Consider the following 16,901-nt stretch of genomic DNA (forward strand, 5'->3'; position numbering starts at 1 on the left):
CAGTATATGTATGTATGTAAATGTCAGGAACATTATTGTCCCAAGAAAGAAGGCTACCAGAAAAGTAGAGCCTACTACATCCTTGCGTAATTATTTCAGAGTAGCTCTGCTGTTATTGAAGTATTTGGTATGTTTCAGTGCATTATGATGTGCATTTGTGTCTATTTTTTTAGAGGTCAGAGATGTTACAAACTGCCAGCAAAGCCCAGCACGTTTTGAGACTTTCCCAAGTGATTGGAGACAAAATGATAGACCTTCCAAAATGACGTTTTCATTAATGCGTTTAAGCAATAAGCAGAAGAAAGTCAAGAAAAAAGTGACTTTTAAAACCAAATTACAACAAATTACTCCATTATTTTTTAGTCTCTAAAATGCAACATAGTGCTACTGAAGATTGAAAAAAAAAAAAAGCTTCAAAATTACTAGAAAAATGAGGTGCTTTATGTACAGCTGCTTCATTCCAGCCAAATCATTTTTCTTTAATGCAGTTCCTAAGTATGTATACTTGCCTCTGAACAGACACCCTCATAGTCTGTTTCTCTGAATTCAGTTGTACCCTATTTATTTTCTTGTGATATTATCAGACAACTTTTCTGTATTTTCACAAGATGCTGGTGATCATCTTTTTCTATTACTGGCACAAAAACTTTTTTTTGGAGAGGTATTAGCCTTGGCGTACTTATGTTGAAAGTACAGTTCAAATACTAAGCTGTATCTTGTGCTACTATAAGTTTTCCTGTAAATTTGTCTGCAATGAAATAGCCAGATGCACTTGGAAGAAACTGCAAAAAAGTTTTCATTTTAAAAAATTGTTATTTAATTTTGATTCATTAAAAACATAGTGGTTTGCATATTACATTTTATTGTGGCCTAAATAATAGATTAACTTGAGATTCAGTGTAAGGGAGCTGTAGACTTTGATACTAGACTTACTGAAACAGAATATGTGTCCTAATGAAGGCAACTCCCAGGAGCAATGACCCTTGGAAAATGGCTTCTTTGAACTAAGCTACAAAAATTGGGATGATGTAATATAACCATTGACCAACTAATGGACTTGACGGGGGAAATGGATACTGTATGTCAGTCAAATTTTTTTCATTATAGTTCATTTAGTTTAACTCAGTGAAGCTCAGGCTTAGAGTAGCAAAGTGAATGGAACAAATATGGAAGACAGCATCATCCAGGTAGGAAGCAATTATTCCGCCTTTAACTGAAGAAATTCAGTATGTGTGATGCAAAATGGGGCATTTTAGAAAGAAAAATCAGTCAGCATTTGAAAGATTTACAGTAGTTATGTCAAATCAGAATTTTATGCCAAGGCTTGACTAAGTAACTGCTGTTTCCATTACTGTGCAGAAACTGATCAGGGAAGAAGATTTAATGAGTCATTAGTATTTTGTATTTTTTGACATTCAGTAAGAGCTATCAGAGTTTACTGTTGAATACTAATACTTTCATGTCCTTAAGATATACTCAGTTGTTGGAACACGCTGTGAAACTCATCTTTCCTGTTTGCAAGAAAATGTAATTTTAGGAGCCATTCCAAAGAAAATAATTTTACAAAACAAAACAAATGAGGCATATACCAAGACCGAGATCTCAGTCCTGTTGTTTTGTCCTCCTTTGCCTTTGGACCTGCTGGCAAACAACAAAAAGCCACAAGGCAGAACACCAAGATCCATAGCTTTGGGTAATCATATTCTTCTTGCTGCATCCTGATCACCCTCCCCACTTGCCTGACCTCAAAACAGCAAGCTGCTGGGAGACAAGTGAATATGGGTGGGAATTGGCAGCCAGCATTAGTGTGTGCCTGCTGCTCGCTATCCACCTCTACAACTCCAGCTTAGTTTTGCTCAGCTCATTTCAACAGGAATCCAGCTTCCGCATAAAGAGAGAATGTGGCTTGGAATTCTGTATATTGGATCATAAATAAATGCTGACAATCTTTTTCCTGTGTAACTAGTGCATGCTCTGTCTATGGTTTACTCTCTTACAATGTCTAGCTGCATTGCCAGTGAATTAGACTGCTTTCAGACTAATCAAAAAGCCAATATACTCCTATTGCCTTTTAAAGGTTAACATGAATTCAAAAAGCAGGGCTGAAAGCAGACACCTACAGAGAACCAAGGCCAATTAAGCCCACAAAATCCTCTAGGTTGCTTTTTTGACTTTCAAAACATCAGTTCCTTGACAGGTTAAAGATTCTCCTTTTCTCCCTTTTTTCCTCGCTTTTTTTTTTCCTTCATTTCTTACCTTTTCTATTCTTCCTCTGCTCCATGACCTCTAGTCACTGCTTAATTCCATTTCTTTTCACCTTTCACCTTTCCAAAGTCAGACTTGAACTCAAAGGCAGGCATTCATGGCAAGACTCCTTTCTACATGCCAGAGGCATATGAGGGTTTCTTCCTTATTTAACAACGTGAAAAAGCGGTTTTGTTTATGTGCCAACAGCATCTGATGCTCTATGCCCTATTTTCACAGCCTGTCCACAGCCTGTCTGCTATGCAACCTCAGTGCTTCTGTGTCTTTATAGACTTTAATAAGACCTGTAGCCATTGCTCTAGCTCTTCTTGTTTCTCTCAAGAAAAGAAACCTGAACATACATAAGTTTATGGGACCTGATGAGATGCATGCCAGAGTCCCAAAGGAATTGGCTGATGGAGTTGCCAAGCCACTCTCCAATGATATTTGAAAAGTCATGGCAGTCAGGTGAAGTCCCCGGTGACTGGAAAAGGGGAAACATTGCACCCGTTTTTAAAAAGGGTAGAAAGGGGAACCCTGGGAACCACCAACCTGTCAGCCTCACCTCTGATGCCTGGCAAGATCCTGCAACAGATCCACCTAGAAGCTATCTATGCTAAGGCACGTGGAGGACAGGGAGGTGATTCAAGACAGCCAGCATGGCTTCACTAAGGGCAAGTCCTGCCTGATCAACCTAGTGGCCTTCTGTGATGGAGTGACTACATCAGTAGACAAGGGAAGAGCTATAGATGTCGTCAATCTGGACTTCTGTAAGGCCTTTGATATGGTCCCCCACAACATCCTTCTCTCTAAATTGGAGAGATATGGATTTGATCGGTGGACTGTTTGGTGGATGAGGAATTGGTTGGGTGGTCGCATCCAGAGGGTAGTGGTCAATGGCTCAATGTCCAGATGGAGATCGGTGACAAGTGGCGTCCCTCAGGGGTCCGTATTGGGACCAGTGCTGTTTAGTATCTTCATCAGTGACATAGACAGTGGGATCGAGTGCACCCTCAGCAAGTTTGCAGATGACACCAAGCTGAGTGGTGCGGCTGACATGCCTGAGGGACAGGACACCATCCAGAGGGACCTGGACAAGCTTGAGAAGTGGGCCCATGTGAACCTCATGAGGTTCAACAAGGCCAAGTGCAAGATCCTGCACCTGGGTCAGGGCAACCCCCAGTATCAATACAGGCTGGGGGATGAAGGGATTGAAAGCAGCCCTGCCGAGAAGGACTTGGGGTACCGGTGGATGAAAAGCTGCACGTGAGCCAGCAATGTGCGCTCGCAGCCCAGAAAGCCAACCGTATCCTGGGCTGCATCAAAAGCAGCGTGGCCGGCAGGTCGAGGGAGGGGATTCTGCCCCTCTACTCCGCTCTGGTGAGATCCCACCTGCAGTACTGCGTCCAGCTCTGGGGACCTCAGCACAGGAGAGACATGGACCTGTTGGAGCAGGTCCAGAGGAGAGCCCTGAAAATGATCAGAGGGATGGAACACCTCTCCTGTGAGGAAAGGCTGAGAGAGTTGGGGTTGTTCAGCCTGGAGAAGAGAAGGCTCCGGGGAGACCTTATTGCAGCCTTTCAGTATTTAAAGGGGGCTTATAAGGAAGATGGGGACAAAATTTTTAGCGGGGCCTGTTGTGATAGAACAAGGAGTAATGGTTTTAAACTGAAAGAGGGTAGATTTAGACTAGACATAAGGGAAAAATCTGTTTAGGATGAGGGTGGTGAGACACTGGAACAGGTTGCCCAGAGAGGTGGTAGATGCCCCATCCCTGGCAACATTCAAGGTCAGGTTGGACGGGGCTCTAAGCAACCTGATCTAGTTGAAGATGTCCCTGCTCATTGCAGGGGGGTTGGACTAGATGATCTTTAAAGGTGCCTTCCCACCCAAACCATTCTGTGATTCTATGAAAGTAAAGTAGGAATGAAAAGTTATATATTCATAATCTCAGAAAAAGATGAGCTTAGCCTTGGAAGTACACATGCACAGGCAGAGTTGCATGGTGCTTTCACAGGAACGCAGGCTTGCAGGATCAGATCTTCAGTGCTATAACTGGCAACCTTATTGTATTCAATCTAATGGCTTTATTTGGCCTTGGAACACTTTAGTCAAAGCACTTTTTTGAAAATGTTTTGTAACTCTGAGAAGTCACGGAGATTGCTTGCTTACTGAGAGGTGGGTCAAACAGCTCTGTACTCAGAGAAGAAAAGACATCCTTATGAGGTCATCAGGTTTGATTTTAGCATCTTCATGGAAGTTCAAGGGAAACAACAATATGCAAATACACACCAGTGGAGCAAGTACCATTATTCTAGCTCTTCTGAGTTACATTTTATATAGCTCCTTTTTTTTCTTCATATTCTTCAGTCTTTTCTCTAATACTGTATTTCCCATGCATGCTCCTGTATCAATGCCTAGGAACAAGTGTGAAAGAGCATCTTCAGTCCTACAAAGACTAAATGGCAGAAAGAAAGGGGCATGGGATCTTTCACTGTCTTCTGCCCCCTCATATGACTTTCTTCGTAAATCAAACCTTAATATATATTTTTATTTGGGCCTTTTGCATGGATCCTTTTATTTTAATTGTACTAAAGCACTATGAGAGGAAGACTGAGCATATTAGAGAAGTGGAAGTGATGGATTAGTATATTTTATGAACTCTCATAAAAATCAATATCAGAAAGCTTTGTGAAAAACTTCTAATGAAAAGGCGTTATGAACTAGCCAGCATTTAGGTTCTGCCTGGACCCACCTCATGTTCTTTCAGTGTTTAAAAGGGCTTCACAAAAAAAACCCCATCATACAGGTGAACACCAGACCAATATCTGATTAATGATCTAAACAAACGTATTGCTGTGAAATAATCTGATATAAAGTAAAATAAATCAAGTCCAGTATATTTGACATTTTATTTTCTCCTGTGTAAAGGGGCCCTTTTTTTTAATTAAAGCTGAGTCAGGGCTAAAATACATAGGTGTTTCCCTTTTACTGATACAAGAACATATTTAACTCAAATATTGAATACACTATACACCGCCAAATTCTTTACCATACCTTTAACACTTTAGTGCCAGGTTTACATTTCATAAAATCTTCTCTGTATGGTAAAATTGGTCAGGCTATTTTAACCAAAAAGCAGGGGAGGGGGGCAGAGGTTAGCTGTATGTATGTATGGGCGCACCAGTTGTTGGGTGCACCTCAATTTTAGAGGCAGTGTCCATTTACCTGTCCAGTCCACTTAGAGTAACGCTGGTCTTCCTCAGGTAGGTGCTGGGAGGAATGCCTACATGTGGGGAACTTTTGTCTGAAGTCATACCGAGGAATTCTGTCCCCATTGAATTCAGGAGAGATGCTGACTCATAAGATAGAAAGGACGAAAAGTGGCCAGAAGGAAGGAATAAACTATTACCCAAATTCACAGGAGCAAGCTGGTTCCTCTGTCCTGCTCTAAGAGTCAAGCAACCGCATATTGCGGTAGGAAGCTTGGGCCCCAGAAGACTGTGGTACTCTTTCTGCAGTACTAAAACCAGCTTTCTAATGCATTGTGGTACTTTGTAAGATCAGCAAGGTATCCTTCCGTCTCCTGCCAGAACAGGTTGAAAGAAGAGATCGATATTCCTGCGGCATGCACAGGCAACATCAGCTGCTTGTTTACCACAACTGCAGCAAGCTGTCACTCCCTTCACATCCTCCCTAAACAGCCAGCTGAGCAATTTCTGGTGATTGGGTATCTCCATGAGTTAGCAACATGCTTACAGGAAAAGGTGGGAATCTCCAAGCCTGTAGGTTGTTGGGATGGTTTCAGATCCAGAGCTTGGATGCTGTCCAGGTTCCCTCAGAAGACATTCACACAGTCCTTCATGAATTATTCTGCACACCTCAGCACCAAATTTCCTTGGCAGCCAGCCAAGACAGTATAGTCAGCTTCTGGAACTATCTTACCAACAAGTAAGACAACGGCAATAAAAATATTATCCTCCTTGTAATCGGTTGCTTTAGTTGCAATGGACTGCTGGAGGACCAATAACCAGCAGTTGGCAGAGCTGTGAAATACTAGCAGGGACCACCCTTTCCTGCCTTTCAGTAGCTGACTTTGTGCAGTTTCCCTGTGCTTTACCAACAAAATTCCAGGTGGCTGCAGGGATAGTAGTGAAGGAGAACAAGGCAATACCTACTCTGCAGGGGGGCCTAGGTATGGTTTCCATTGCCTCACATTCCATGGATATGTCTATGTGAGTGTCTTAATTCAAATTAGGAACGTGCTTTTGAGGGAAATCTCCCAACTGCCTGAGCTCCCCACATCTTGGTTCTCATTGTGGAACTCCTTGGGGTACATGAACAGGATGACATTTGTATTAAATTAACCTGAAAGCTGTGCTTTCCTGGAGAACGCCTAATGTCCTCCAGCCTTTCTAGGCTTCCAGTCTTCAGGGTCAAGCAACAGCTAGTCCAGAGTACTCCTCAGGACACATATAATGGGAGTGTCATGTCCTTGGCATCAAATGTTGTGCCGTCCCAATCAATTCCTCTTGCAGCACACCACTTGCTAATAGACCTCTGGCAGCTACTACCACGGTACCTAGAAACTACTCGTAAGTACAGAATTCATCTTCCCAAATGGGATACAGGCTGTGACAGATGTCTCATTTAGGACAGCACATTACATAGATTAATTCCTCTTGATGATAAAGATCCTCACTCCATTCTGTTAAATGTAATTTATATGCCTGTAATTTTAAAAAAAATAAATAAAGAGACTGGTAACAATGTATTCCTTCATCATTCTATTACCTGAATTCAAACAAACACTGTAAAATGACCAAAACCACTAAGACAATCCATTTCTGTCCTCTTAGTCTCCAAGCACCCTCCAGCATTTGCAAGCAAACCAAATTCTTGGTTTTGCCAAGACTTTTGAGGGATGCACGTCAGTGTTTTGCTTAGCTCAGCCTACTCTCTTCCTCCTTTTATTGCCTGGGGAATAGATATTGAAACTTTCTTATCAGCCACTATCTGCACACAGTCATCTATCTTCTGACTGACCCAAATCATTTGCAGTGCAGAGCAACTTCATCCCATCATCTGTTTTAAGTAGATCCACTGGTCACTGATTTAAAGAAAAGCTCATTTTGCTTTGTAAATGTCTATTTAAAACACCACCAGTGTTGATAATTGCAGTGCTCCATTCATATCTTTCTGAGACACCCTGAGTTCAAGCAAGTATCTCCATCACTCAGGTCTTCTGCTAGGGCAGTTCTGTGGTCCCCAGACCCTTAAGCATACAGGAGAAGTCCAAACCTACCCACCAGTGACAAACTAGAAATGCCTCAGGGCCGGGACCACTGAAGAATTTTAGGTGACTTTAAGGTCAATGTCTACGGGGCTGAGGAAGTCACGTGTCTTCAAGACCAAGTGGGGACTGAGAAGGGACATTCAAAGTCAAGGTTCAACTCTGTCCCATCATTTCTACACTAGGTGCCTGATTCCCTTTTAGTACATCTGGATTTGAGACATTGAACCTTTGAATGCTGTATGAAGAAATACATCACTAGTGTTACAGAATGTTGTCTTTGCTAAAGATCTCACACGTAATAGTTCCAGAAGGCTTTAGAATGACTGCTTAAGCTTCACTGCAGTTTCCATTGCCAGGAAGCTCTCATGACTTAGTTAGGTAAATCCACCCTTAGTTCATCTAGAAATAGGACCTGTATAAACAGCAGAAATTTAGGATTGTGATTAATATAGCAAATGTAATTCTGCCATGTAATTTAAATTATATGTAAGTCATATCACAAATCTGTAAATGCTTCCGAAGTCTGTAGGCTTCTCACCAGCATTAATTTTGGTAGAAAGTAAGAAATATTTCTCCAGTGTTAGATTGCTTTTCAAACTCCAGGTCTGATATGCTCTTCAAAAATCTGTCCCAGTCTGCCTTGTAATATTCAGTAGAGCTTAAAAATAAAAATTTATGCCTACATGTAGATTACTTAGGTGAAATACTTTACAAAAAAAGCATGAGCTATTTCAATGTTTATAGCTTTTTGCCAAAACAAACTATGGCAACAGTTATATTCAACTACCTGGACACTAACTGATGAAAACATATTAAGTTTTAAATATTGGAAATACAAACTTTGATTAATTTTTCATTACATAATGCATACAAATGTGCATCGAAAAATATTCCCATGAAGCAGACCTCCCATGTAAATCACTCAGGGAAAAACTGATTTCCCATTTCATAAAAGTGTAAATCTAAGGATCTAAAGCAAAAAGTCATATAAAAGTTGTTAAATCACAAACACCGCTTAATAAAGATGACTAACGCTATATTAGATGTCTGATGCAGAACAGACTCATACTTGTGCCCTTGTACTCAGCATGATCATTACAGTAGTTCGTGCCATCTCAGAGTTGTGAGATAAGGCATCAAACTATTTTATGGATATGGTCCCAATATGGAACCATGATGCAGTTATCCATAGTTAGGAATTTAAATTATCAATCTGGAGTTTAAACTAATTGAAGGTGACTAACCCAGGAGATGTCAGGGAGAGGCAGATCATAGAAACATAGAGTCATAGAATGGACTGGGTTGGAAGGGACCTTTGAAGATCAAAGATAGAATCTTCTGCTACCTCTGGCCAGCAGCGATAAGCCAATATTGCCTGAGTTATTTTCACATTTGGAGATAAAAAATGAAGTTTCAGTGACTGTGCTTGACTGTGCTCAGATATCATGGGTTTAGGTTTTAAGATAGCAGCTAGATTTAGCTTCTTCAGACTTCTAAGATACAACTGAAGTTTCTCACAAGCACAAACTGACTTTTTTTAAATTCTAGTTTTAATGAAGTAACTGCAAAAGAAGGAAGAACTGAAGCAGTCTGAGTAAATGAAACCCATCAGACAGCTACATCAGGACTGTGTGTAAAATAATTTCATTCCTTTAGCATGTGATTGGGAGTCAGCATTTAGACTCACTACCTGACACATACCTAGTAAAGGACCTGCTGGGGCACAGTCCTCTGCTCATCCAGATCAGCAGCTGTTGAGCACACATGGAGCCAACACAGCATCTGCAGGGACACATGTCCGAGTTCTGCATTATGGATGAAGCCCATATTGTTTTATATGTGTCAGGGAACATACAGAATAGAAAAGGTAACATGGATGTAAAGTAAACCAGGACCACCGGTTGATTCATTTTCTCTAGCCTTAATGTTCATCTGCTTAATGTTGGCTGATAGTGTAAAATTCATGCTGGTGTCATCAGGAAGGGTGAGCCAATATTCAGGAACAAAACCCAGTAGGTATCAACTCTGATCCTGCGGTGTTTCCAGTGCCTCCAGATGAAGCAGTTCTAGGTAATGGTCAAAAGAAGCAATATAATCACTAGCTTGTTGCTGAGCTTGGGCTTTTCTTTTCTTCTCATGATTTCTAATTAGTACTTCTATCCCTGCTACTTACCGTGGAAATTATACCAAAATTCTGAAGAAAAAAAGCCTTATCTCTTTGGAAACTAAAAATCATTAATCCTCCACAGCTGACCCGATGAGGTGATTACTCAGCTAATACAGTACCTTCCTGCCATCTTGTGGCATTGTAGAGTTTGCAACTTTCTGTTATATTGCATAATCTTTATTTCAAATGAAGTTACTGTTTCTCTAAATTTCAGATGCCATCTAGTTAAACAACACACACACTCTGAGTGAAATCTTGGTCCAACTAATGGCAGTGTCAAAACTCTTGTTGATTAAAAAACTTTCAGACTGCACTAATTGTGTTAATTTCAGTATCTTATGTCAAAAATGAAAATAAATTCAAACTAAAGAATGTAAAAATGGGTTTCAGTTTTAAAGAATAGATTACCATTATACTGAAATAATCTGAAGTTATCTCTGAAATAATACCTTGTGTTTGTATTATGAATTCATCTATATTTTTCATTTGGGATGCTTTGGTGTTTTTAAATAGCTACCTCCTTTTTCAAGTCTGCCTGAAGAAAAAAGAAGCTGCATCTTTTATATGACTTCAGGCGAGATCCTTCAAGTGCTTGCTCAAAGTTTACTTATTTTTCAAAAACAAAGGAACATATGAGAATGTGCTACTTCTCAGATTTCCTGCTCCTGCTTTTAGGCTGGAATCACCAACTCGATCTTTGAGCATGGATGCACCACGAGGAATTAATATCAAAGCGCAAGCTGGCAATATTGAAGCTCTTTCCCAGATGGATATCAAACTACACAGCAGTGATGGTGTGGTGAGTACAAGCTCTTCTGTTTCCATAACTATGGTTGATCTTGCCATCTGAATATAACTAATAACTTAAAATCTTTTTTCAAGTTCTGTTAATTTAATTCCTCAGATTTTAGGAGACAGGATATTAAAATTAATGGTGCCAATTACAAGACTTTTATTTATGGGTCAGATTAGATAATACTACCAAATGACATAATGTTGTATTAGCTTAGAGAAATGCTTTCTAATAAAACTCCGATAGCGCTCAGCTCCCCACTAGCACAGTGATCCCCAGGCACCCCAGTGAGGTCCTTGGCCCAGAGGTAGACACTCAGCCCCAGAGTTGCTAAATTAAGGACTGAAGCTCTGCAGACATCGTTAAGAGCTGCCCCGTCAGCATCAGCACGCAACATGCAGCAGCCTATTTATCCCCTCGGTGAGGCTGTACAGTGCCAGTTCATCCACAGAGGAACTCCAGGCCAACCAGTGTGTCCATCCTTAACCAGCTGGCACACACGCGAGGCTTCAGGACTGGGGCCAGGACAGACCTGGGGCCAGCGGTAGCAGCAGCACCCATGCTCCGATATTCAGGGTGTGGGCAGGGGCCCTGTGACTTACCATAGAATCACAGAATCATAAAATGGTTTGGGTTGGAAGGGACCAACCCCCCCTGCCACCAGACCAGGTTGCTCAAAGCCCCATCCAACCTGGCCTTGAACACTGCCAGGGATGGGGCAGCCACAGCCTCTCTGGGCAACCTGTTCCAGTGCCTCACCACCCTCATCATAAAAAAATGTCTTCCTTATGTCCAATCTAAATCTACCCTCTTTCAGTTTCAAGCCATTACCCATTGTCCCATCACTACATGCCCTTGTAAAAAGGTCCCTCTCAGGCCTCCTTGTAGGCCCCCGTTAGGTACTGGAAGGCTGCTCTAAGGTCTCCCCAGAGCCTTCTCTTCTCCAGGCTGAACAACCCCAACTCTCTCAGCCTTTCCTCACAGGAGAGGTGCTCCATCCCTCTGATCATTTTCAGGGCCCTCCTCTGGACCTGCTCCAACAGGTCCATATCTTCCATGCTGAGGACCCCAGAGCTGAACACAGTACTCCAGGTGCGGTCTCACCAGAGCAGAGTAGAGGAGAATCCCCTCCCTCGACCTGCCAGCCATGCTGCTTTTGATGCAGCCCAGAATGCAACTGGCTTTCTGGGCTCCGAGTGCACATTGCTGGCTCATATTCAGTTTTTCACCAACAAATACCCCCAAGTCTTCTCTGCAGGGCTGCTCTCAATCCACTCATCGCCCAGCCTGTATCCATGTTTGGGATTGCAGGACCCTGCACTTGGCCTTGTTGAACCTCACGAGTTCTCTGCTGAGGCACAGTATGTATGAGCAGCTTGTGTATAACAAGTCTGTGTAGAAAGAAGGCTATTCTTAAACCACTGCCTAGACAAAGTCAAGTTGTTTTATGGCACACTACTGCAATATTGTCTCTAATAAGCCCATTTGTCCTGCTTTCTCCCGTGCAGCTTTTGCTCGATGCTGAAACTGTGCGACTGCCCAAACTGCCTGAGGGTACAAGAGGTGGATCCGGTATTTCTCAGGGGCTCTATGAAATCTGCGTGTGTCCAGACGGAAAGCTCTACTTGTCAGTGGCCGGCGTAGGCTCCACTTGCCAAGAATACAGCCGTGTCTGCCAGTGAGGCACCAGAAAAGGCTGCACACCCCCTTGCTAGTCTGAGTTTTATATTATTGCTAAAGAGCATCACCGAAAACAGAATTTTCAGAATTTTAAAAACAAAGTACTTCAATTTAGAAAACAAATCTGTATCTACAACTCTGGACTACAGGGTGAAAGGGGAAGAAGAGCACAAATGACATTTCAACTTCAGAAGAATAACTTGAATAAAATTATATGTTCTGTCAGTAACACTTGGAAAACAGCCTTACAGAAAGCATAAAAAAAAAATAAAAGGAGTATGTTTCCTTGCTGAAATATTATTCAGTCAGATGATTATGTCATTGTTAATATTTTTGAGCTCCGTGGGTTTTTTCTCTCACTACATGTAAACACTGCATTAGTGGGTGAAATTAAATTGAGGGAACTACTTGAACTATTTGCTAAAACAAAGCATTATTTGGGGAATTCAGAAAGTGCCAGCAAATGGTCTATGCAATTTTGTTCTTGCAATAACACAAGATATGAAAAATGTAGTATTTGTATAAGTTCTGTGTAAAAGTTGTTAATTTGCTAATAGCTTTCTATTTTAATTTGGCAACATATATGCTGATTTGCTTATTACTGAGATTCATATAAAAATAACTAATACAAAAAGCTCCAGGAGTCATTTATACCTCCCTGTGTCTCAAATCTGTTCACTATACAACAGAGAAATATGTTAGTATATTTTATAATAGTAATAGTTTGTTGTACTGCCTGTACCGTCATACTTGTTTAAACCCTTTTATATTTTAGGACATGCTAATTCAACAAGGCAATTTGCTCTGCCAGCTGGACTAGTAAAAAGAAAAAAATATGTGGCTCCAGATTGTCTGACACAAGGAACTGTTTGGGCGGTGGGGAAAAAAAATCCTTTTTTGCAGCTCACAGCATTCAATTAAGAGGACTATTTCATTTCCATCTGCAGCTGTTGACTGATACTTCTGATCCTGTCAGAGTGGGACTCCATCACAAACGGAGACAGTAAAACTACTCTTTATTATTTTTTACATTAGGACTTTGGATACAAAATAAATGCTCACCAGAGTTGACAAACCATTTATTGACCTTGTAGAGAAACTCAACTGCAGACCCATTCCCCTGTACAGTGTTGCACTGAACACAAATAAATTGTTTGCACACCTCTGGGTAGCAGGATTTGTATTTAATAGTCTGTTGTTTAAACCTCGTGGGTTTTTAACTCCTTTAATGCTGTTTTGTATATACGTGATGATATTACTACCCAGGTAAGAGCTGCTATCACATAGTGCCTTGGTGTCTATTTACAGAAAGATTTTAACCCATAATTGTTATTAAACCACAGACTGTCCATCCTTTATAGAAAAGAATCGTCATCCTTAAAGCAGGAGAATCAGAACAAAAGCATTACTAAGACTGTGCTGTTTTTTTAAACTTGCTACTTCAGCTCTGGTGGACAAGCGAAGAAACCCAATGCTCAGTTATGATCCCAGATACCTGAGTTGAGAAGCAGCCCCCAGTTAACAGTATCCACTATTATTGTGGTAAAGCCCTGGGTAGTCCCTGCCTCAAGGGCTGTCTTTGTAATTTATCCGAGTCTAATATACTATACTGAAATTGTCCTTCGTTAGCAGGGTGGAGCCCTCAGCAATTAATGCAAACTAGAAGAACTTCAACAGGAAAAGTAGGAGACATGCTTAAGCTGAGTTTTTGGGTCCCTGCAGGCAAAGAAGGCAAGTGAATCAAGGTCTCCCATGTTATTTGGAGAGTGGTCCGACTGCTAACGTATTCCCTAAGGGAGAAGTAGGAAGCCACATATCTTCTGTTTCGGAAATTCCCTTTTCCTGGGCTACAGACATCTACCTTCAGGAGTGAGTCCAGGGCTGTTGGCCCTGAAGAGAGGAATAGATATCTCTACTCTACAACTATATCTCTCAGCTATCTCTCTCTCTACAACTAAGTGCTCAGCTGAGGAAGACTGTAACAGAAACCTGTCTTCAGCATTCCTTTAAAGTCAGTTTAGGTGGTTCCAGCTCCATGTGTAAGCTTTTGCAAACCAAATTATGAACAGACTTAGCTTATTCATCAGATAGATAGAAAGTACGAGTATTAAAATAAAGGACAGGAAATTCCATTGTATGTGCCAGATAACTAAAAACTGCTGCTATAAGTAACTTGGAGGGCTGTCATGTCTACAGTCTTTTATAGATGTAGTATAACAGCAAAACCAGGACTTAAGTACTTGGAGAATTCAGCCACTATCTAGTTTCAAAGGCATTTGAATTGTCATCATATCTACATTTCTGACATCAAGGAACATATGCCCACTTCCATGTGGTACCAAACTACTCATTCACCTAATCTAATCCCTAAATGTTAGCCAGATACTGTAAGTAAGTGTGTTATTAGTTACAATCTGCCTATTCTGCTGGTAATGGAAGCATAGCATTTTAAGTTATGCATTGTAAGCTTTTGTTTTGGAGGCACATTTTCAAATGTGATTTGCCAATTCATACAGAGCAAGGGGTTGAATGCAGGCTTTCCGTGTATCACAGAAGTAACCTAACCCCTACAACTACTGGGTATTTGGAAGCCATTGCTGCTCTAACTTCCTACATTGAAGTTGCTCTGTTTTAGTTAACATTTTTTACAAAGCTGTGGTACACAGCTAGGAAAATCAGGGTGCAGTTCCCTGGCTAGTAACACTACTAAGCATTATGGCACCTCAGTTAGACATTGCAATAACTACTGCCTTTCTTGGGGAGATGATAAACCTTTTGGACTTGCCTCAGTTCACAGGTGAATTCTGAGTAGTACAGAAAACTAAACAGGTCTGCTGTATCCTCAGCTCTGCCATCATCCAAATCACCAACTCGCCCTTCTTCGTTGTTTAAATTTCATTCTTCTTTTCATTATGCTACAAAATTGACATTGAACTATAGTTGCATTATATAAAAGTTGTGCAGGATTTTTACAGCATGGATGGCAACTTCTTGTCACTGAAGAACATTTGGGGGATTTTTTTTTTTTCTTTTACGTGTGGTTAGTGGAAAAACAAAGTTTATGCTAAAACTACCACAGCGTTATCAGCTGATGCTATAATCTGAATTGTTGTTAATCTCCATATAGATTATACATCACTAAATTATCATTTCTGATATCTCCATGTGGATATCTTTCCATCTGTTATTAATACATCAAAATTATTGTTTCTTCTGAAATCAAACTTCAGTAAACAGTTACAGATTAACAGAAAATTATGGCACAGGAAAGCGAGAGTACGCATTTGTCTAGTTTAGTTTCAAAAGTGTTATCCAAATGGAGAAGAACAAAAAAAACCACTACCCAGCATAGTGAACTGTATTCTTTGCGTATTTTTTTCCCTCAAAAAAATTATTTACAGCAGTTCTTGTAACTGGTTGGGATTGTTACACAGTGGAAAAAAGTAAAAATATCAAAATGGAAGAGAAACTTTATTGGTGATGATTGCCAAAACACAACCTCTTTTTGTTTCCATTTCACAGTCCTTTAGTATTGACATGTGTCTATCTTTTTATAGCTTTATGCAAAAGGAAATTGCAAGAATTAACTGAAAACTGAGTTCTTGAATAAACTTTATACATTTTGAAAAGACTGCTTCTCCTTTTGTGTTCAAATGAAACATAGCTTAAATGAATGTTTTCATTTTTAAAACAAAATTATCTTCCAAAGACTCTAAGAATGTGAAAAATAATACATTATTTAAAAATACAAACAAAAATCTTGGCCCCAACTAAAAATTTATTTTCCAGAATTTAGAAAATGCTTTACAATTAGGTTTCATTGAACATCTAGAATTCCTTTGTCTTCATCTGTAGTAGGTGAAAGTACGGAAAAAATGATGTCAATGTGCAAACCAAAGAAAAGATAAAAGAGTTTTGACGAAACACTCATTGACAAACACCTCCATGTGACAAAAATGTGTGTCGTCTTCAAATGAAAATATCTACTTTGGCTGTCAAGTTTAATTATTTTTGAACTAGTACTTCTGCCTGTGTTCCACAATACCAATCCAGCCATCCTCAAACCAGCAGTAGGAAATCTCAAAGTTGATACTACCTTCAACTGAAGCAATTACAATCAATTTTATTAAAGCCCTGTTTAAAGCAACCCAAGTACCAAGTGAATGCAATCCTTATACTAATAGCTCTTAAATCCTAGTTTTCACATCACCATAGTAACTTTATTTTTATAATTTGAGTACAAGTATTGCAAAACTGCGTTTTTTTATACAACAAACCATTTCTTTTTCTTTTGGTAGTTAGCTACACAAAAATCTGTTTCTTTAAAAAAAAAAAAAGGCGGCCTTTTTCTTGTCACTAATTGGTGAGGCAAGTGACCAATGCTTTTTAGAATAGGTGCTAAGGCCATTGTTTGAGAGGAAAACTTTTAAAGCTTCCACAAAAAGATTAGTTACAAACCTGCCAAGGCTTGTTACAACCGCAGTTCCTTATATTTAAGCTACTAAATGTACAGTTAAATTAGTTTCATGTACCACTGATCTTTGCTATACCTCACATCCTGGGAGACAAGACTACTGAAGCTGCTTTTCCTAGACACATTAGTGGTACCTGTGGAGGATAACTAGGACATATACCTGGCTGAAAAGACATTTTCTCTCATGCAAACTTGGGTAATGTGCAGAATTACTTGTAAAATGTATTTTTGTGGAACCTACATGCTA

General features: G+C 40.2%; 1 protein-coding gene across 5 annotated transcripts in view; it reads left to right on the top strand.

Annotated features, from left to right (window-relative positions):
* Window positions 1–13,351, top strand: part of SGCG (sarcoglycan gamma) — a 163,456-nt gene extending 150,105 nt beyond the window's left edge. For all 5 annotated transcript variants that reach the window (XM_052812988.1, XM_052812990.1, XM_052812989.1 and 2 more), the window contains 2 exons: window positions 10,383–10,506; window positions 12,009–13,351. In XM_052812988.1, the coding sequence (XP_052668948.1) occupies window positions 10,383–10,506; window positions 12,009–12,182 (298 nt within the window). In that variant the 3' untranslated portion in view covers window positions 12,183–13,351. The remainder of the gene's footprint in view (window positions 1–10,382; window positions 10,507–12,008) is intronic.
* The last annotated feature ends 3,550 nt before the right edge of the window (window positions 13,352–16,901 follow it).

Source organism: Harpia harpyja, chromosome 17, assembly GCF_026419915.1.
Source record: "Harpia harpyja isolate bHarHar1 chromosome 17, bHarHar1 primary haplotype, whole genome shotgun sequence".
Lineage (NCBI taxonomy): Eukaryota > Metazoa > Chordata > Aves > Accipitriformes > Accipitridae > Harpia > Harpia harpyja.